General features: G+C 39.7%; 3 protein-coding genes and 3 non-coding genes across 6 annotated transcripts; 1 reads left to right on the top strand and 5 right to left on the bottom strand.

The window, feature by feature from the left end:
• Positions 1-1150: 1150 nt before the first annotated feature.
• Positions 1151-1243, bottom strand: LOC115671359 (small nucleolar RNA snR60/Z15/Z230/Z193/J17). The gene has a single exon (XR_004004598.1). It is a non-coding gene; the product is annotated as a small nucleolar RNA snR60/Z15/Z230/Z193/J17 (small nucleolar RNA).
• Positions 1244-1350: 107 nt separating this feature from the next.
• LOC115671361 (small nucleolar RNA U83) lies at positions 1351-1437 on the bottom strand. The gene has a single exon (XR_004004600.1). It is a non-coding gene; the product is annotated as a small nucleolar RNA U83 (small nucleolar RNA).
• A 364-nt stretch (positions 1438-1801) lies between these two features.
• Positions 1802-1905, bottom strand: LOC115671360 (small nucleolar RNA Z43). The gene has a single exon (XR_004004599.2). It is a non-coding gene; the product is annotated as a small nucleolar RNA Z43 (small nucleolar RNA).
• Positions 1906-4271: 2366 nt separating this feature from the next.
• Positions 4272-10265, bottom strand: LOC115671231 (protein LIKE COV 1-like). Its single transcript, XM_030592736.2, has 7 exons — positions 9649-10265; positions 8216-8268; positions 7204-7313; positions 6384-6551; positions 6196-6293; positions 5177-5303; positions 4272-4771 (listed from the first exon to the last, which is right to left on the bottom strand). Exons 1-7 carry the CDS (start codon positions 9805-9807, stop codon positions 4668-4670), a joined length of 819 nt encoding a protein of 272 aa, XP_030448596.1. The 5' UTR covers positions 9808-10265; the 3' UTR covers positions 4272-4667.
• A 2212-nt stretch (positions 10266-12477) lies between these two features.
• Positions 12478-13159, top strand: LOC115671294 (uncharacterized). Its single transcript, XM_030592826.2, has 2 exons — positions 12478-12697; positions 12853-13159. The coding sequence occupies exons 1-2, from the start codon at positions 12560-12562 to the stop codon at positions 12994-12996; spliced, it is 282 nt and encodes a 93-aa protein (XP_030448686.1). The 5' UTR covers positions 12478-12559; the 3' UTR covers positions 12997-13159.
• An 890-nt stretch (positions 13160-14049) lies between these two features.
• Positions 14050-18736, bottom strand: LOC115671292 (uncharacterized). The gene is made up of 5 exons (XM_030592823.2): positions 18333-18736; positions 18153-18215; positions 15905-17653; positions 15564-15708; positions 14050-15150 (listed from the first exon to the last, which is right to left on the bottom strand). The coding sequence occupies exons 3-5, from the start codon at positions 17648-17650 to the stop codon at positions 14504-14506; spliced, it is 2538 nt and encodes an 845-aa protein (XP_030448683.2). The 5' UTR covers positions 17651-17653; positions 18153-18215; positions 18333-18736; the 3' UTR covers positions 14050-14503.
• Positions 18737-20619: the final 1883 nt, after the last annotated feature.

The raw sequence follows: 20619 nt of genomic DNA on the forward strand, positions 1-20619 counted from the left end.
AAGCCAAAGTGCCCAAACTAGTCTCAAATAATGACCCAGCTCGCCGGCCGGCTAAATGTTCGCCGGAAAATCGCCCCTATTCTGGCGCCGGAAAATGTCTCACGGTCACCGGCCGGCAAATATTTAGCCGGCCGGTGAGCATTATTTGGGTACTTTGAATGCTTATTTGAGACTAGTTTGGGTATTTTGAATCCTTACTTGAAGGATTGTTCACTTAGATCCTTATTTGAGAAAAGAGATCCACTTGAAGTTCTTATTTGACATTTTCCCTTCTATAAATTCGGGCTACCAAATGCCTTAGAATTTACCGCAGATTTCAATCTGGCAGTTGAGCGGAGTGATTATGTGTACGTTCTGGGTGGAACGTGGTCATCATATGTTATTTTGAAACTTACTTATGGAATTAGTTAATCAGATCCTTTATTTTTATTTCCATGATTTTAAGCTCTCTTCCTCAATGAATTGTCTAATCGGCATCCTTAGAATTTCCGCAGATTTCAATCTGGCAGTTGAGCGGAGTGATTATGTGTACGTTCTGGGTGGAACGTGGTCGCATCATATGTTATTTTGAAACTTACTTATGGAATTAGTTAATCAGATCCTTTATTTTTTATTTCCATGATTTTAAGCTCTCTTCCTCAATGAATTGTCTAATCCGGCATTCCACCAGTTAGGGATTAGCACTAGAAAACTAAGATCAAATCTCAAATCTGTGGAGGGTTGTTATATAAGAAAATCAAATTTCCACTTCTGTTCTGGTTTTGGGTTTTTTTCTTCTGCGAAATTTGAGTTTTCCAGTAACAGGCACACCCCTCCGCTTTGTCTGGGTAAACACAACATGGTTTTGTGTTGCATCTGCTACAGGATCTTGCCCTAAAATATTACCTTAACTAGGCTTTTAACACACTAATTACTCGGTTCAACACATCCCCTTATCTCTTATGTCAACTCAATGGCATGAGCCAACATGTTCACGGCATAAATTTTCTTTTTTGGTCAGTGAAGAAAGTAAAAGAACTCATAATAAGAGATTAAAAATTGAATTTTGCTATCAAAGTTCTGTACAACAAATCTTCTGTAAAAAGAGAAGACACTGAAGGCAAACAACCCTGATGAGGCTTTTAAAAAATAAGAGATCAATTCTACAAGGTTGGGTCATCAGATAGGAGCGAAAGACTATATGAAATGTTATAATCACATAGATTATCATCTGAACTATGCTTCTAATCATCACATGACCAACTCCTCAACAAATCAAAACTGCACAATCAAAAACTTCATACCCATGAAAAAGGAAACAAAGAAAAAGTCAATAACAAAATCAATTGAAAAAAAAAAAACAGACTTCGCAGCCTCAGAAGGAAGGCAGTAGAGGTTATTGTGTAAATCACGAATTCTCATCCACAAGCGCAAACAGCATCTCTTTCATCATAGGCTACAACAGTCCAAGAACATGACGAAAGTCGTAAACTTTAAGGAAAATGCTTCACACCCGGATCCCGCAAGAGACGGCAGGAGAGCGTGCAGAGATCTACAAAACCACTAAAACAAAACCCAAACGTTCAAGAGACAGAAGAACTTGAAAAGGGTACAATGAAGATCGATGGCCTCATAGAGAAGATTAGATGTGTCCACACGTCAAATTCGGACATATGCTTGTCTTTGTTTAAAAAAGAATGTATAATCATCGGCCCATCTGCAACGAAATCCACGATCCAGCGAAAAAGAACGGAACTTTAATTTCTCCGAAACTTCAAGAACAAGAAGAGAAAGAAAAATCGAAGCTTGGCGTCGAAAAGGGGGACTCGGAATATGGGTGGTGATATATCAGGATGGTCGGCAAGGCCCCGAAATCGGGGCCAGTTACGACGAACGAGACCTTTCACGATACAATCGTCACCGTCCCCCCAGGGAAACCATCTTCTCTCCACCTGATCCGATCGAAAAACCAAGAAAATCAAGAGAACAGAGGAAGCATCGGATGCCGCCACAGACCCTAATCAGGAAACGGAAAATTGGAAGCACAGAAGGATGGAGATCCCCTTGAGGGAGACGAAGAAGAACAGGGAGAGATCGAAGAGATGAGAACAGCTGCAGTGAAGGAGAAGGAGGAGGAGATCGTGGGTTTATATAGGCCACTTTGGGGCCTAGGGTTTCTTCCGGGTTCGTTGATCTCGGCCGCGGACGGGGAAGTGAACGGAAACGTCGGCGTTTTGGGGAGGAGCCTTTTCCTTATTTTGGGTTTTGAGATATAAGAGAAAATGACGCAAACAGTCTCTAAATTTTGGCTTAATGTGGAATTTGATCTTTGAACTTTTAATTTGTTCAATATAGTCCCTGAACTTTAAGTTAATGTTCAATATGATCCCTGAACTTTTTATTTTGATCAATGTCATTCCTAAACTTTTGGTACATGTTCAATTCAATCCCTGAACTCTATGAAAATGTTCAGTGCAGTCCTTTCCATTAATTCAAGTTCAAGGACTACATCGAACATTTTCATATAATTCACGAATTGAATTGAATATGTACCAAAAGTTCAGGGACCACATTGAACATTATCCTAAAGTTCAGGGATTATATTGAATAAATTACAAAAGTTAGGGACCAAATTGCACATTGGGCCAAAATTCAAGGACTGTTTGTGCCATTATCCCGAGATATAAAAATATTTCTAGATATTAGGGTTAATAATTTTTTATTTATATATAATTAAGGTTCCATTTGTTTCGCAAAAGATAGATGATTTGGAAAAAAAATTTCCTAATAATAATCATTTATATTGCATGAAATAATTAGTTAATAAAAATTGTTTTTGTTATTGACAGCGATTTATGCCTAAACATTTATGAAAATATTTTTCCGTTTATTCGTTTTTGTATGCGATACAGACGATCATTTTCAGGGACGTATTTTCCAAATCATTTATTTTTCGCAAGACAAACGGAGTCTTGATTTCAACTGGGATTGTGATCGAGTTGAGAGTATGGAATATCCAGTTTGAGTTTGACTCATCTTGCGTATTTGTCACTCGAAATTAGTCTCGAGCTTAATCGAGGGTTAAAGAATTCCTTTCCGTGCTCAACTTTACTTGATTATGATCATTCAATGGACTTAAATTCGGCCTTAAAAAGCTTGCAAAATGTTCCCTTCATGTGCACGATGTGAGTTTGAGTATTTCCGACTAATTTTTAGGGCTATTGATATGGGTAGCCCTTGCATTTTTCTTCAATATTCAATGTGGTTCTTAAACACTTTTTTGAAATTTTAAAAATCTACTTAATTTTGTCATTTCGTTAAGAATTCTAATACCGTTAAGTAACTTGACCAATTTTCTATTAACTTGTTATATTTGCCATTATTATTTTGGCATACTAAACGCCAACATGATAGTCCATGTCTGGTGACACACTTCATGGAAGACTGAATTGAGCAAAATTTTTAAAATTAAAACTCATGTCAATTGCTTAAAGTATTGGAATTATCTATCGAATCCAATGGCCAAAGATTTGAATTTCCAAGACAAGAGATTTAGAAAATCTTTTAAAATCCAATAATCGGTACATTCTGAGCCATAATATCTATAGTTTAAATATTTGGATTTTCTTTCTGGACAATTTTGCTTTTTTTTTTTCCCTTTTTAAGGTTTTCCATGCACAGAGTGTTTGATTTTCTAGTATGAGAGAACACGAGCACATTATAAAGATCAATATCTCATACATTAATCGAAACTTTATTTGTGTGTGTAGATATATCAATCCAAATGACCAAATTGTAAAGGAAATATCAGTAAAAGAGAGAATGGAACGACCAAATCATCCCTCTGCTTGCTGCTCATAGCCACTCGATCTGACTTGAGACTGCGACGGGCGGCTGAGGCCTGCAAGCCTTCGCCGTTGCAGTCATAAGGACTTGCCAGCCCGGCCTCGTCATTGGTGGCAGGTCCCAACCATGGGCAATGAGGCACCTCACTGTCCTCACAGTGTTTCGGAGAGGCACCTTACCGGTGCACCGCCTTCCTCTCTAGACAATCGATTCATGCGGTCAATCAGATCATTCCTACATAGAAACGACTCGACGTATTCGCGAAATCGCCAAAATTTGCCCAATTTCAAATGGAATTAGCCCAGATACATGTTATTATTATGATACTGTGCTGTGACCTTCCATGGAACTGAGCTAATATCCTGTCTTGACCCCGCAAAACATCAATTTGAACGCACATACCAAAAGAACTTATCAGCAGAGGACACCAAGAACCGTGCAGAAACTTGAACAAACAATTTTGCCTTTCTATCTACATTGTTGGTTATCTAAGTAAAATGACTGTAGCAAGACAGCACCACATAGTTTCCTAGTATAATCCAGAGAGATCTCTTGCCAAACCAAACACTAATCGTGGACATAAATAATCAAAAATCGAAAACCCGAAGAGCCATTCACCTCTACAATAATCCCTCGCTATATCTCGATAGAACACTAATTCTACACCCTAAACAGAAACCGGAGTTTTATATGCCATCTGACTCTTGTTGCCTCGACCACGAAACTGGAACACCCCGAACTCTTCATATTTGAGTTAACCCTTAACAGTGCGAATCAATTGATGTGCCGACCTGATTGGATGCGAAAGATGGCAAATTACAGTAGAAAGAAATCATCCACGACTAGAGCTGGCTTCTGTCAGGTCTACTTCTTTCGACTGGCATAATGCGCGAGTCCAGTGTAGAGAGGATCTGAGGCATTGACATTCCCCCTGAAACGACGATTTCTGAAATTTACAAAGAAGAGATATTAGATTTCAAAACTCATTGCCAGTATTTGTTGTGGAGAGCGGTCAGATTGCACATATCCTTCAATGAGGAAACCTCAACATCATGCTGAACAGGGCAAAACATTAGATGGTCCAAGCATTACCTATCTAAATGTGTATTTGACATAAAGATACCTCCAAATTATAAAGTCGTCACCTTTTCATTCTTGTTATGGTGCTGATTATTCTAACTTGGCACATGGTTATATCCCCAAATCAAGAGATTCAAATGGATCCGCTATCTCAATAAAAGCAGTTACTGAAGTACTTTCAAGGCAAGCTAAGTCAATAAAACATCTCTCAAGCACGTTATGGAAAGGAAACTTGCTATGACAATAGGGGAAGTTATGCATGATTCCTTACCAATCCCTTCACGGACAGAGAGATTTGGTCTGATGACATCCCTGGAATTAACGAGGAAAATATCGCCAATGTAAAGATGATTCGTGGGGACATAAACACAGCACAGCTCTTCCTCCCCAGAATAATTCTGCATGAGTTAGACATCACGCAATCGACTTGAAATACTGTACTAAATTCATGAATTGTCAAGAAGAACAAATTAAAGAATTACCTAAGCATGATATCAAGAGTAAGTCTGGAAAAGTTTTCCAATAGAAACACAGACAAAATGGCTGAGTTTTTTCTTCAGGAGTCATGCAGCGAGATTCTGAACTTCTTTTTAGTCACTTGACAATCATTTCAAGATAATGGAGATGTAATATTTTCTGTAATGACAACTTATCCATAGCGGTATACTATTTGAACCCAAATATTGACTTTTACTTTTTGCATAATCAAAATCTTGCAGCCCACACATTTTAACTTCTGTTTAATTTGAACCATCTGAAGCTTTAAAATGTATAAACATCAACAAGTAGATTAACATATAATTTTTTCATAATTTCGTGAAATTTAAATATCATTTAAAACTTTGACAGGAAGCAGACAAACAAGCCCTTAAAAACACCCAGCCTTGAAACTCTGAGACGTCAACACAGTAGCTGGAATGTCAGAAAAGAGAAGGCCTCCAAAGTACAGTTTCAAACTGAACCCCACAATGATCAACCGAATTTGACAGAGTTAGCCTATCAGAATACATCAGCATCAACTCACAACCCATATGCTTCTACAACCCCTAAGGTAAAACACTACCAAACACCAAAAAAGTAAATGCTTAAACTTAACATCAACAGTGGGCGCCGTAAAGGCAAGAAGTTAGCTTGGCAGTACCGCTAAAAAATTGATATAGGATTAACATTAAGAAGAAAACGAACAGCTTACAACTGAGCTAGTAAGCAACAACAAATGCGGAAAATTAGGTAGCGCTATGCCACATATAATGCATTGATAACTGCATGATGCCAGCATCAGTTCCATACCTGCAAAACAAGGCATGAAGTGATGAATCCAAATGCATATTCACCGATTCGAGGATGTCTTATGATAGCCACCTCTTTGAATGCCTGAGTGTTTTGATCTGGAATGTGGAACAAGGCAGGAAAATCAATGAGCTCTACCTAGGTCAACTGAAATGTAAATGGCAAAAGAAATAAACACCAACTCAAACCTGGTGATATAGCAGCACTAATTTGCTTGGAGGCGCTGTAGATGTGACGAACAAATGGCATCCGTTTAATGAACCACTCTCCAAGGCTGAGGACAGATGCACCCAACCATGATGACATGAACACCCCAACCACGAAGATGAAAGTTATGGATGTAACAAATCCAAGACCTAACAGAAAACAGATGGTTCCATTAACTGGACACGTCAGATAGGCATCATGAACATACCTATGGTACAAATCATAAAATTCTGCATTTGATCAAAGTTACATAGATGAATCAAGGTAAATAAATACTTTTCATTCTATGACAATGAATAAAGCATTTTAAAGCCAAACTGTTTAACCTTTGTAGATAACCTTTTTTTTTAAGTAAAAACATAAATCTTACTCCATGAAACTCGTTATAGAAAAAAGTTTCTCCTCAATCTGTCAATATGCAGATCAATAACCATTTAGTGTCAAATGATGTGGTCACCTAAGAGCTAACATATGACCAGTCAGAAACACAGTTTATGAAAAGAAGGTTTCATGCGACAAAACTAAAGACACAAAGGGAGCATTAATGAGGATATAAATGAAACCAGAGTTTTGATTGAACAGGTTCATAGTAATAACTAAAAAGCATAAGAAGCAAAAAAAAACAACTCCAGGACATAGAGAGAATTGTTGAAGAGTCCTTCACAACTGAATAAAAAGAAAAACATAGAGTAGAGTAAACCCGCATACTTTATTCATTAACAGCAACATAAAAACAAAAAAGACAGATATCAAACTGTTTATAGTAATAGCTGTTATGCTGCAAGAGCCAAAAAACCTCACCGAATATATCAATCCCAAGTTGTGCATAAATTGGAGAGAAGAAGCTATCAACAAAGTGTATGAACCACCACGTCACATAGAATGTGATTATAATGGGAAAGAGGATGACGCTGCAGGATGCCAGAAAGAAAAAAGAAAGCATACGATCAGATCCAAGGGTCGAAGTATTAAAGCAAAAGTGCTACTGTCAACATACTCAGACCACATGACTATTTTATTGTTTACATCCACATTTTCATTACTAGAAGGCTCTGCATGGGTACTGTCAAGTTTGTGTTGAGATAACTGTGCTCGCCTAAAGGGTCAATACCATCATGAATTGGCAAGCAATATCTATTGACCAGAGGGTATCGAACGTCACGTTCAATGAATGACCCAATGATTGTGCCTAACTAAGACCTCACTAAGTAGTTCAAGTTCATGAGACATAAAAAGTAAAAAGTACGACTCCTGTATAACATCCTTTAAGGTGAAATCATAGGGGTTGTTCTGGAAGGCTTATCCTCCCACTGATAATTTATACTTTTTCCATCCTTGATTGAAAAGCCAATAACACTCAACTAGTAGAAGGCAAGAGAAAAATATGTCCTCCCCCTAAACAAACAAATCTACCCCCCCCAAATTGATTTTGAACAAAAATAAAATGTGAAAACTGTCAAAGTTACCTATTAAAGTGTGAATAGTAGGATTACGCGTTACTCTTGTTAATAGTTCCCTCCCCCCCCTCCCAAAAAAAAAAAAAAAGAAACAATACAAATAAAGACTTATGAATTTTTTTTTTTTGGTAAGGACTTACGATTTTATTACACTACTATTGAATAAATGCCATGAGTAAAGTCAAACATCCATGCTATGGCTAAAAGCTTAACACACCATAATCTTCACCATATGAACTAGTGTGCAGGATAGCTGACACAATTTATTCAATGGATAGATATATTGACTTATTCAAACAGAGATGAACAGCAAGTAGGGATGAAGGAGCTAAAATACAGGTATAGAAGTTACATACCATCCAGTCATAAACTTTTTTGAAGCCCAACTCCTAACAACTTTGTATAATGTCTGCATCAAGAATATAAGTTTATGTCACCATAAGATGATATTTGGAAGAAAGTACATCAAATCAACAACACAAAAAAGGAATTACACAAGGAAAATAAAAAGTCCAAACTCCGTCAAGATTATGATGAAGTTGTAGGTGCACATCAAATGGAAGTATCTTTACAGTCATTAGTCCATTCACGAAGTACCATACAAAATTTTCTAGTATGTTCCCATCCCCAGGGGAACTTGTTGCATAATGAAGCTAAATTGGAAGACAATCACAAGCTCCATCAGATTAATCCAATATCTCATGTTGACAGCTATTCAAGAACTGAGCAGGTATTCTTCAACCCCACATCATGAGGCAATAAGAGGAATAGATACTGGTGACTTTTCAGCTGTCGCCTAACATGATACTAACAGAACCTAACAAATAATTCCCAATAAATAGAAGAAGGCTAAAGGTCTTAGACAAAATTTGAGCAAGGTTATCAGAACGAGGAGAACTGTAGGAATTAGGTGTTAGCACAAACACATGGTTCTATCAGACTGATACTATCAGTGGAGCACTAAAGCAATCGGTGTAGCTTCCAACACATAAGAGCAATTGTACAAGTGTTCATGCTACGCTCAGGCTTGGAAAAAGGGATCTCCCTCACTAATAGGCATAGAAAAACTACGAAGTTAGAAAATTCAATTACTGTTAATCAAAGAAATCCAATATGTATCAGGTCCATCCAGTACATCAAATTTCTGAAGGCCACAGAGTATAGAAGTATATGGAAAATTGGCATGAAATCACAAAACGTACAAAAATTTTGCATAACAAAGACTCCCCCAAATCTCACAGCAATTCTTACTTTCGCCAACCATATGGTATCAAAATCAGCCAAACAAACCAAGCTCAAAACCAAAGAAAGAGCACTAATTTAACCTAGCTCAACAGATCATCCAGGAAAAACAATGAAAGCAGGTCAAACAAGAACACAAAGTACCAAAACAAGCTCCAGTAGACAGCACAAATCAACAAAACCAGATTCTCAAAATACTCATCTTTTAAAGCCCGACCAAGCTCAAAACTTTCCCTCTATTCCCACTAATCTTTGCATGAAATCAAACCACTGAGACTTACAAAACTACCCGCAAACGAATCAACCTAGCTCCACAGATCATCGAGGAAAAAACATGAAAGCAGGTCAGACAAGAACCCAAAGTACCAAAACAAGCTCCAATAGACAGCACAAAGCAACAAAACCAGATTCTCAAAACACCCATCTTTTGGAGCCCGACGAAGCTCAAAACTTTCCCCTCAATTCCCTCCAATCTTCGCATCAAATCAAACCACCGGGACTCACAAAACTACCCGCGAACGAATCAATCGAGCAGAAAGTATCGCACCTCGCGGCCCGTCTGGTGCAGAGACGAAGAAGAAGGGGAGGGCTTGGAGGAGGACGAGGACGACTCGTCGCCCCCGGTACCGGCCACCGGAATGAGGAGCTCCCGATCTCTCTCCCTCTCCCTACTCCCCATCGCCATCGCCGCTTTCTCGTCGCCCATCACTCGCTGCCCCAGAACAACGCCGTCTCCGAACTCGAGAACGCGCAGAGAGGAGCAACAACCGAGAGAGACCCAGTATCGCCAGTCGGAGCAAGAAAGAGATTTTTCACAATTTCAAGTCCACGAATCAGAAAGACGCGAGCTTTCCTTCTCTCTCTCTCTCCCCTCTGCTGTTTTCGGGGGGTTACTCTGTTTCTTGATTTTGGGTTTTCCTCTATTCTAATTTTCTCAAGCTCGAATGTGGGGGTCGAGTGGCGTCTAAGAATATGTGCATAAAAAATTGCATCTTCAGGATATGGGTTTTGCATGTGAAGACTTCGAGATAATAATGGGTCTCCTTCCCACTGTTTGTGGGACGGAGCATTCAAAGTTGCGGGCTTTGCATTTGGCCTTCCGTTTGGAAACTCTTTAAATAATTCATCAGTTTAATTATGTGTTTTAGGAGGGGGGAGCATGGCATATACTTTGCTGTCATGAGGGAGTTGTTGAGCTGTATTAGCACCAATCAAGGGTCGCCAGCAGGCCGGTCCACCCGTGTTTCGTAGTGCTCCCGTTGGATTGGAATTTCGAGATCGATTGGCGGGTCTCTCTTGTTCTGGTCGTGCCGTTGCTGATCTTTTATGCACACACCACGGTCATGGCTCGTGAGGACACGAAAGGGAAAATAAAGAAGATAAAAGGAGAGAGAGAGGGCGGTAGGGGTTTAGATCAGAGTTCGTACATTCTGCCCCGCGTTGAGCTGACTTCAGAAAAGTCCCTCTCTCTCTCTCTCTCTCCGAGAGGAGAGACATTCGTATTCATGGATTGGTCAGCAGTTGTGTGCCGAGGTGAGTTTGGAAGGAATGTTAGTATGAGGAGGACAAAGACTAAGGGACAACACAGGACTGGTTCGGCTCGGCAGCGGACTAGGCCCGTGTTTGTTCCAAATGGGTAGGCCTAGAAGAGCTCTTGCTTTGGGCATGTTGGTCGGAGAATCTCGAGCTTTTTAGCCCAAGACCAAACCCATCATCATTTCAATTCCCTTTCCATTGAAGAACCTACTTCATCGGTCTCATCCCAGAATCTGCACTTAGGCCTTGAAGCCACCTTTCAGCACTCTGCCATAGACAACACAGGCATACACGTTTTGCACTTCAAATTTGGAGGATAAGTGACAGATGATGCACATATCAGCAATACACGCATTGCTTTTTTAGCTCTTCGCGTGAAGGATTAAAGCCCATCCTTAAGTCGGACCCGGTCATTGCACGGGAAGCCAGATGGACCTGCCGTGGATCGGCCGACCCGAAGGATGAAATGGACGGATCCGGGCAAGCAAACAACCCATCTCGGCTCGGGACAGGCGGAGATCAAATCTGTATACGAACTTAGCATTTCTCTAATCACAGGGAGGGCCCGAGCAAGGACTTTCTGGCTCGACTTAAAAGGAAAAATCAGTATCCACACGGAGATTTCCAAAAAGAAGAAAAGGCACGACTCATCTTGAATTCGTAATCTAGAGTGGTCCCGGGATCCAGTCTTCCAAAGACGAAAGTAAGCTAAAAAGCCAAATTATCAGTCCAAGGTTTCTTTCGGTCCTTGATCGGCGTGCCTCGTTTGTGGTGTTGGTGACCGCCAATTGAACCGGTGCCAACGTTGTTGGCGCTATCGGACAGACCGTCCCTCACGTCAATTCCTCTATTTGTTGAATTATGAAAATCAGATTTGGTTGATTGATTACCGTTTGAGGGGAAAAAGACAAATTTGACAGGCCCGAAGACAGCATAGCTCAACCGCTAGACATTGAAATACGTTTGCTGCCCAAATAGTTGCTGCCATAATTGACGAGTTGGGTCCTAAAATCACCCTCAGCCTTTAACATGATATCACCATCATCGTGTTCTGAACAGAAGGATTTCAAGGGAACACTGTATAATGAATCTTATACAGTACAATACGCAATAACCTTGCCGATTAATAGATATTGATGACTCGGCATTTGGATATCATTCCCACTTAGGAAGGAAAGATGGGGTTGAGCTGAGACTTTTGGGGCAAACGGACTAGAAAAAAGAAACAAAAGAACAAGAAAAGGTGAAGGATGACGTTAGCAACGCACATTATCTCCTACTTTGATTTCCACATTCTTGATGTAAACTATATTAATTTGATTGTCCAAATTTACTTCAGGGACAAATAAAAAAAGTAAAAGCCAAATGATTATCTTTAAGAGGGAGAATGAGTATCTTTAAGATAGATAAACTATTTTGGTGATCAAGCACCACGCGACTTATCAGGCGACGATTCACGCTCGTATAAGGATGTACAAGCGATAAGGGGACATGAATCGAAGTTTGGTAACGAGAACAAGATTGACCGTGAGAACAGATGGACAAATCCCAAAATTTATCCGACGTTTTAGATGATAAGCTTCGGAGGGACGATCCGTAAAAGAGGGGCCGATTCGAGAATTCTGGGAAACGATCAAAACAGGCATATATGAACACTAATAATGGCAGCAAGCGAGAGAAATGTCCACGGGTGGGAAAGAGATTGGAAGATGCGCAATCGGACAAAAACTTGAAAGTGCACCCCAAAAGTTTGAAACTTTGAACAGTTCCCGTCGTCTACGCTATATATAAATCGGTGTCCTCGAGCTCTAATCCCAAACAGTGTAAAAAACGAAGCTTCTGGTCTATAATAGGCGTGTGGAAAAATCACCATAATCTTCAAGATTCTACAGAGAGAGAGAGAGAGAGAGAGAGAGAGAGAGATGTTGGAAGGTAAAGGAATGGTGAAGGAGACCGACATGCCAGAGAAGATGCAGAGCCAAGCCATGGCTGCTGCTTCCCAAGCACTTGATCTATTCGACGTCTCGGACTGCATCTCCCTAGCTTCACACATCAAGAAGGTCACTTGCAGAAAACCCACCAGAAAAACCAGCTTCTTCTTCTTCTTCTTCTTCTTCTTCTTCCTCCATCCGTTTTTTCTTTTTCTTTTCGCGGAAGATGATTTTGGGTCTCATGTTCTCATTTTTCTTTTCTCTGGATTCGAATTTGATAGCAGGAGTTTGACAGGGAATATGGGAGTGGATGGCAATGTGTGGTGGGCTCAAACTTTGGGTGTTACTTCTCCCACAAGCAGGGGACTTTCATCTACTTTTCCTTGGAGAAGCTCAATTTCCTCATCTTCAAAGGAGCCTCTTCTTAGAGAGAGAGAGAGAGAGAGAGAGAGAGAGAGAGAGAGAGAGAGAGTTGCATGGATCTGGAGAGTTATGCAGATCTCCTAGAGATTCATGGCTTTTTGTGTATATATCATATGGCAATGGTAATATACTTGCAGTTGTAATTTATTCACGACCCGCTTTTGTTCACAGATGCTCTGCTTCAGAATGTATTGTAGATATAGAGATGTTTGTATCGTAGTTTTTCTTTGGAATTGAGGATCAGAGAACTACGCTCATGCTCGAATGGAAACAACATATGCCAAACCTGATTGGACCTTAATCATGGGTCGGGCAGCTGAATCGACGGCGAGCATGAAAGGGAACTCCTTTTGTTCCATTGAACACGGCATGATCCAACTACGCTGGAGTCGGAATGCACATAATTTGTTGCGCAAAACTTTCTTTAATTAGGTTCTTCATGAGAAATTCGGACAAGATAGACTGAGTATCTCGACCGTCCTTTTTCAGTTAATCAGATCCAATACTTCCGTAGATTAAACAGCAATGAATATACAATGAAAACGCATTTCAAAATTGTCCTTTAGTCTGTTCAAACCTTGCAGGAAATTCTAGTATCTTCATGGAAGAATTTTCTTCTTCTTAGTAGTGAAGTCAATATCGAACACTATTAATTGCTTCTAGTAGATTGGGTTTGCATAACGAATATATGCTAATGCAAATCCGCCACATCATGTTTTATAATTGGTTAATCGTTGATCATGATAATCTCAAGGATTAAAAGCATTATCCTTCTCATCTCAAGATAGTCACTTTCAACGGCAAAACTTTCCTAGGAATAGGGCAATAAGCAAGTGAAACGTGGAGAACCTATCCTTATCTAATTCATCAAGACAGGCCAAACTATGACAGAAGACCCTCTGGAACACAATGGAAGTAAAGTTCAAGGCTTTCATTTACTACTTCGTGCCCAAAAATCCATCCTAGCTAGTTTTAAAGTCACAGACCAATCATGCAACAGATGAGAGAGAGAGAGAGAGAGAGAGAGAGAGAGAGAGAGAGAGAGAGAGAGAGTGTGCTTGAGCAAACTTTGACCTGATAGAATTTCTTTGAGGTATCAGATAGCATCCATATAAAACTCACCTGGACCAGAAACCCAAATAGAAGAAACCTCACCTGTTTTTGCCATCCCATGGTGGGCTAAATCCTAAATGGTTAGCTTCACGTATCCATGACTCTTCTCAGACTCTCTTGTTTCTTTTTCCCTCCATTTTTACGGTAACATATGCATACAAGGATATATCCATTTACAAGCAATGCTACATTCGAATGCTCTGCAAAAGACCAAAGGCGGAGGACTCTGAATCCTCTCAGCGCATATCTATATATCCTCGTCCTCCCTTTGTTTTTTGGTTTCAAGAGACCAAACTTACTCGATTTCAGCATCATTGTAGAATTGAAGATCACGCTCTTGGGAAGCTTCACCAGAGAAAATATTCTAAAAGAAAGGACTGAGACCGTCCTATCAAATTTTCACTCACAATGGAAATTGCCGAGTTCTGCGACCGCTTCCTCGATCAACCAATTGAAAAGAACCTTTTCGATGTCGTTAACAACCTGTTCGGCATCATGCAAGGAGTATCCGCTCCTCCATCCCGATTCCCATGTTCCGTTTGCCTTGCCTATGCTCCATATATCTCTGTTCAACACTGCGTAGAGGCCATCCACGGAAAGATTAGCAGAGGCAAACTCACAACAGTCGCTCAGATAGTCGATTCCATCACAAATCTCTTCCAACAGCTTGTCCATAGAGATGCAAATCCTGGAGGTCCCTTGAAGGGTTATTAAGAGGAAATAAGACTTTTGGCAAGCCTGAAGGCTTTTGCGGTCAATGAGTTCTTTCGCGAAATCCAAATAGAGTCTCTCATTAGCTGATCCAGAATAGGACTTTACAAAGTCCTCAACGACCGTTGGGCATTGCGCGAATTCAAAGAGCTCCTCTGCATGAGCAAGAAATGATGGGTCGTTCAATAGGATAGCTTTTACGTAACATCTTCTTTTGTAGCTCTCCTCATTTTCACTTTGCGGGATGTGATCACAGGCTTTTGTAGCTAAACCAGTGTCTCTTTCATGTTGGAGGGTTGGAAGCGTATCAATATTCCGGCCATTGCTGAAATCCTCTGCATTGAGAGAGAGAGAGCATAAGCGACTTCATTATGCACATGAAGGCTCATTTATAGGGTATTAGGGAGCAATCTGAATCTCAGAAGGTACAAACGCACCTTCACAGAGATAATATTAGCTGAGCTGAAAGACAAAAACCATGATGCATATATTTTCACGTCCAATTTTTGATAAAAAAACAGGTGAACTAGATTACTTTATATTGTCAACCCCAAAGATCTCTTTTATCAGAATCGTCAAGATCTTGAAGGAAAACCATATTAAACAATAATTCAGCCCGAACAAAGTATTAGACAGAGGTATTTAACGATATTTGGTTCTTCAACCATAGAGTACTGGTAAATCAACGCATTCAGAAAATTCAACGTGTTGTTCAACAAAACAGAACAGAGCATAAAGAAGGTTTTACCTCCGGTCTCTAAATCCGAGCCATTTGCGTTCTCCGGGATAGTTTGTTGATCCACATGAGTAGAGATAGCTTCAATCTGAACAAATTGGGTTTCGGTGCTAAGATCAGTCTTCCCTCCGTGGTCTTTACATTCTCTGTCATTTATCTGGACAAATAAGAGCTAGTGGAATTACATAATGAATTAAGCTTGAGCGTCTATTATGCCTATCATATGAGTTCAGCCTTAAAAACTTCCACAATATGAGGACCATATAGTCGTACAATGATACCACAAAGATTACTTATTCTGAAAAGCCTAATGAGCTATAAAGCTGTTAGAACAATAATAAAATGCAAGCTACCTTGGATGTTCTGAGCACTTTCTTCTCCCTCGCTGGCTTTTCCTTTGCCCTCCGAGTCTGAACACTTTTTAGATCGTCCTGGTTGCAGGGCAAAACGTGCGTAACAGGTTTTGATTTGTTCTTCAAGTTAGTACCATGTTGAGGAGATTTATTCTTCTTTCTGTTTACTTCAGTTACAGGATTCACAAGCTTTGCACTGGTGACCTTGGTAGTAGTATCCTGAGCTTCTCTAGACTTTGAAACCTCCTTCTTCATTACCTTTTCATTTTCACTGGGTCTCCTGCCAATTGCCTCTTTTTTAAGTGGTTGCTTGCTTGCAGGGGCAGGTAGTTTCGTCTTCTTTGAACTTTTTCCTAATATTTTTTCCTTGGTTGATTTATTATCGTCCTCCTTGAATTTCTTTTCTCCTCCTTGCTGGGTAGGCCTAGTGACTGAAGTGTCTTCCTCTTCTTCCACAGTTTTTGTCTTTTCACAATTCCCAGCCCCTCCTTTAGGATCCATTGATTTTGAGGCATATTCCTCTTTCAATTTCATTGTCTTGAGTATTAATTGTCGGTTCAAGACTCCGTCTCTCTGCGAAAGGTGCTCCTTTGCTTCTGAGTGCGGTAAGCTGAAAGGCTTTATGAGCACGATAGGAGGAACATCAATTACAGGCTGCTCCTCAGAATCACATTCATCGAAAAGCTGCGAAAGAGATTTCATTTTTCTAGAAGAATTACTTCTCAAAAGCCCTTTAAGTTGCATGGTATCAACTATTTCTCTGAGTGTCCTCTGCGCCGTATCTTTTTGAAATTCATTCTCAGGCTTCTTCATCTTCGGAATAACTACATCGAAAACAGGCCTCTCCAGAAGAGAAGACTTCTGGGGATCCAACCTTTCCCATGGAGGGCTCTGGGCTAATTTGACAGGGTACTCTTCCAAACCCATGAGCTTGGCAACGACACCTGGGACTTTCGCCTTTTCCCGTGACGTCACATATGGAAATGAGGAATTAACAAAATCAAGATTGTCATTGTGAACTGTCAAAGAATGGCTCGAGCTAGAAGAGGGCATACTAGAAACCGAATCAGTGTTTTGTCGATGAAAATAATCCTCCCCTCCATACATAGGTCTCGGCAGCAGATTTTGCCTAGCAAAGCTCTCTCTTATCACTTTCCTGAGCTCTTCAATATGCCTTTCTGAAGATCCATCACCCAAGAGCTGTGGTTTCTGAAATCCCGGGAATCGATTTCGATCTTCAAATGGATCAGACTTCGTTTTCCCAAACCCCATCTCATCTCCTCTTACACCCTTGGACTTCTCCTGTTTTTGCTTCAACCGAGCCACATATTTCGTAGCCGCTTGCAACTTCCCAAACATTGCCAGAGACTCCTGCAGATCAAGAGCTCCTTTCAACAAGTCGTTGGCAATGTTATCTTTGTACTGCCCATCAAAGTTTAGCCCCTTTGACCATGTTTCTATCATCTTATTCAGCTTCTGAGCTCCCTTGGACACCTCTAACAGCTGATAGGAGGTTCGTCCTCCAGATTCTTCAGCAGTCTGTCTCATGACCAGTTCTTCCCTCTCTGTCTTGTGTGCCGAGGACTTATTCGAGTGTTTTATTATGGTTCGTCTTTCGATACTCTGCTCCATCTTCTGAGAACTGGTCTTGGATCTTCTGATTGTCCCACATTCTACAACTCCCTTCGTATCATCGCATGTGACAAAGGACCTATACCCAATTGATCTCCGACTGTCTCGAGGCATATTCTAAGGAACAAAGTGACAAAAACAGATTTAAGGCTCAAAACTAATAATAAAACCAGAAAATCTTAAGATCCCTTCACATAAAATGTCAATAATTGGCCACAACAGACAAAACTGAGAGTAGCTTCCTCATGTCTGGGATCTGAAACGTTCGGAAACCTTATCACTGGGTCTTAAGCTAAGCTGTCATCACAATATTTTACACAGTTCTTGAGCATAAACATCTCCTTCAGAAACTTTCAGCGATCAGCTACTCACTAATGTCTGCCTTCAGAGTCAGATAATCAAACTCTGGAGTTTCAGAATTCATCAAGATTGACCAGTGAAGCAGAGAGAGAGAGAGAGAGAGAGAGAGAGAGAGAGAGAGAGAGTCGAGAAGATTGAAGTAAAATGCCCAGAAAAGGATTTCCAGTGACAGTGCGAAGAACTGAACATATCAGCACTCAAAAAAACAAAATGGAAGGAAGAAGATCATTTCTTTCAAGAAGAAACTGCATCGTACCTTAAACTTCTTTGAATGCCCTTTCTCAGAGGCTGACCAACCAAACTCTCACTCCTTCAGCATCTGTATGAGCCATGCTCAACCAAGTCACAAGCATAACAACCCAGAAAAGAAAGCAACCCAAGTGAACAGAAGAAGCGCTTGCACAACAATGGAGGTGGATGTCAGAGAACTTCATACCGGCACAAGAGTACAGAGAGCCTCAGATCCATTCCAAAGGCAGAAGATGATGATAGAAGAAGAAGAAGCAGAGGAAGAAGAACACAGAGCCGGTGCATTGACTTCACAAGAGGTGAACCCACACACGAGATTTCTCAAGGTAAGAAAGAGAGAGGAGTACAGATTTGGTGATCTTTGTTTAATGGCACATTATTAAATTAGCAATCTGAAATAAGATTCGCTCAGATCACTATTGTTTGAGGTCAATTGGGTGCAATTTGATTCTTGTCGTACGCTTGTTTCAGAGCAACAGCCCAAGCACACCAGCTCCATTTATTGTAAAAGAAGGAAAAATTTGCCACAAGATCAGCTCCAATTTGCATGACCACAGCACAGTTTATAATATCAACCACACAAAAAAAATGAAAATAAATCAATACATGATCATTGTGCACTGTGCACTCGTGGGAGCCTAGCTGCTTGCGCAAGTCATGGAGATTAATCCCTCTTTTTTGTACTATTTTTTTTATTTTAATATTCATTTTTACAATGTCTCCCTCATGTGTAAATTAATTGTTTGAATTTTTCAATGTTATTCTTCTCTGATCCAATGAAAAGAATATTTGCACTATTTATATAACATATTCCCTCATAGTCCTTGATTGTGAACTATCCAAGGCTTGAAAATATTGTTTTTTCTTCCTTCTTTCTTTCGCATTATGCATACACTATAGCCCTTTTAGTCTTTCTGAAATTGCTCGTAGAGTTTGCGTCTTTGCTAATAATTATTCAATAACCGAAATAATTTGGAAATGAAGTCGTTTTTTTGCAATGGCAATAAGATATTTAATTTGAAAAGCAAAATAAAAATGTTTTGGTTTACTTAGAGAGTAATAAATTGTACACCAATCCACGGTGGCCTCACCTTTTAAATGCTGTCACAGGATTCTTGCAATTGATAAAAAAGCTGGGTCTTGTAAATTCTACCTTTTTTTGGTGCTTCCAATTAATGATATTCAACACCCAAAAAAGTGATTTTTCTAAATTATTTTTTTAATTTACCTCGTCTTATCTAATTTCCGGTTGGTTAATTATAAGGTCTGAAAAATCTGAGCTTTGGCTGCAGCTACTCAATCAGACTGTAAGTTCTACAATGTTCCTGACACGATAATTTAACAATTATTATCTGCACAAAGGACAAACCTAATGCACAGCTTGTTATAGCTCAATAATTATATGTAGGTAGGCTTATTATATAATAAGTTCCTATGGTCTACCTATCATAATAATAATAATAATAATAATCAAAAGGCAGTATATCGCGTAATCTAGGCTCCACTATACACAACACATGGGGCCGAGGCAAAGTCAGGGATTTGTCATTAGTGCCAAGTAATGACAATTACAAGAGCCAACACACAAAGTGTGTGTGGGCCAATAGATTATGTATGAGAGAGGGGAGAGAAAAGAGACTCGTATGTAATTATTTTTTGCGAAAAAAAGTTATTACATCGTAAATTCAACCGAGGATAAATTGATTATTTCGGTGTTATTAGTGCGAGAGAAATTAAAGATAGAGCAAAGAGTTAAATCTTTTTTTGGCCAAAGAAAAAGAATACTAATTTTCATGTGTCATAATTTTCATGTGATGCTCACTTGAGTGTAATGACTTTTCAAAATTATTCACTTAAATGCCGTAACTTTTTAATCGATTACTTGAATGTCATAATTTTAAAAAAAAAACGATGCACTCAAGTGATCGATAGAAAAAATTACGATGCTTAAATAAGCATCATATGAAAATTATGATACTTGTATCGTCCTTTTTTCTAAAATTGACCATCAAGTGATTATCATATCGGTGGCAAAATGGAAGAAAAAAGAAAGGAAAAATGGACATGAAATTGGGAATTTTTTTTAGGAAAAGCAATTGCTCCTTTTATATAATGCAAACATAGTCCTGGCTAAGCCTTTGCAGTTTCTTCAAGCAATGTCTTGCAAGTTGGTCCTATAAGTTTTTGTTTGCTTTTGGCCAGACAAGTTGGCTCTCAATTTGCAGACTCTCACTGACAATCAGCCCTTGGGTTTCCACAAGGCCTCGTGAACATTTTGATCAATATAAATTTCTGAAATTTCCACCTTATTGTACGACCAAATCAACCAATTCACATTCAAACCCATATCACTGTAGTGCCCCTCATGTGGTCTTCAAAATTGCCCAACCACCCACAATTAAAGAGGTGGAATTTTGGGGCGTGCCTTCATTTATATTGCTAGGAAGAGATGAAGGTGACATGTTGAAGACACT

Source organism: Syzygium oleosum, unplaced genomic scaffold (genome assembly GCF_021117445.2).
Source record: "Syzygium oleosum isolate NSW1041296 unplaced genomic scaffold, Sole_v2.1 Sole_v2.41, whole genome shotgun sequence".
Classification (NCBI taxonomy): Eukaryota; Viridiplantae; Streptophyta; class Magnoliopsida; order Myrtales; family Myrtaceae; genus Syzygium; species Syzygium oleosum.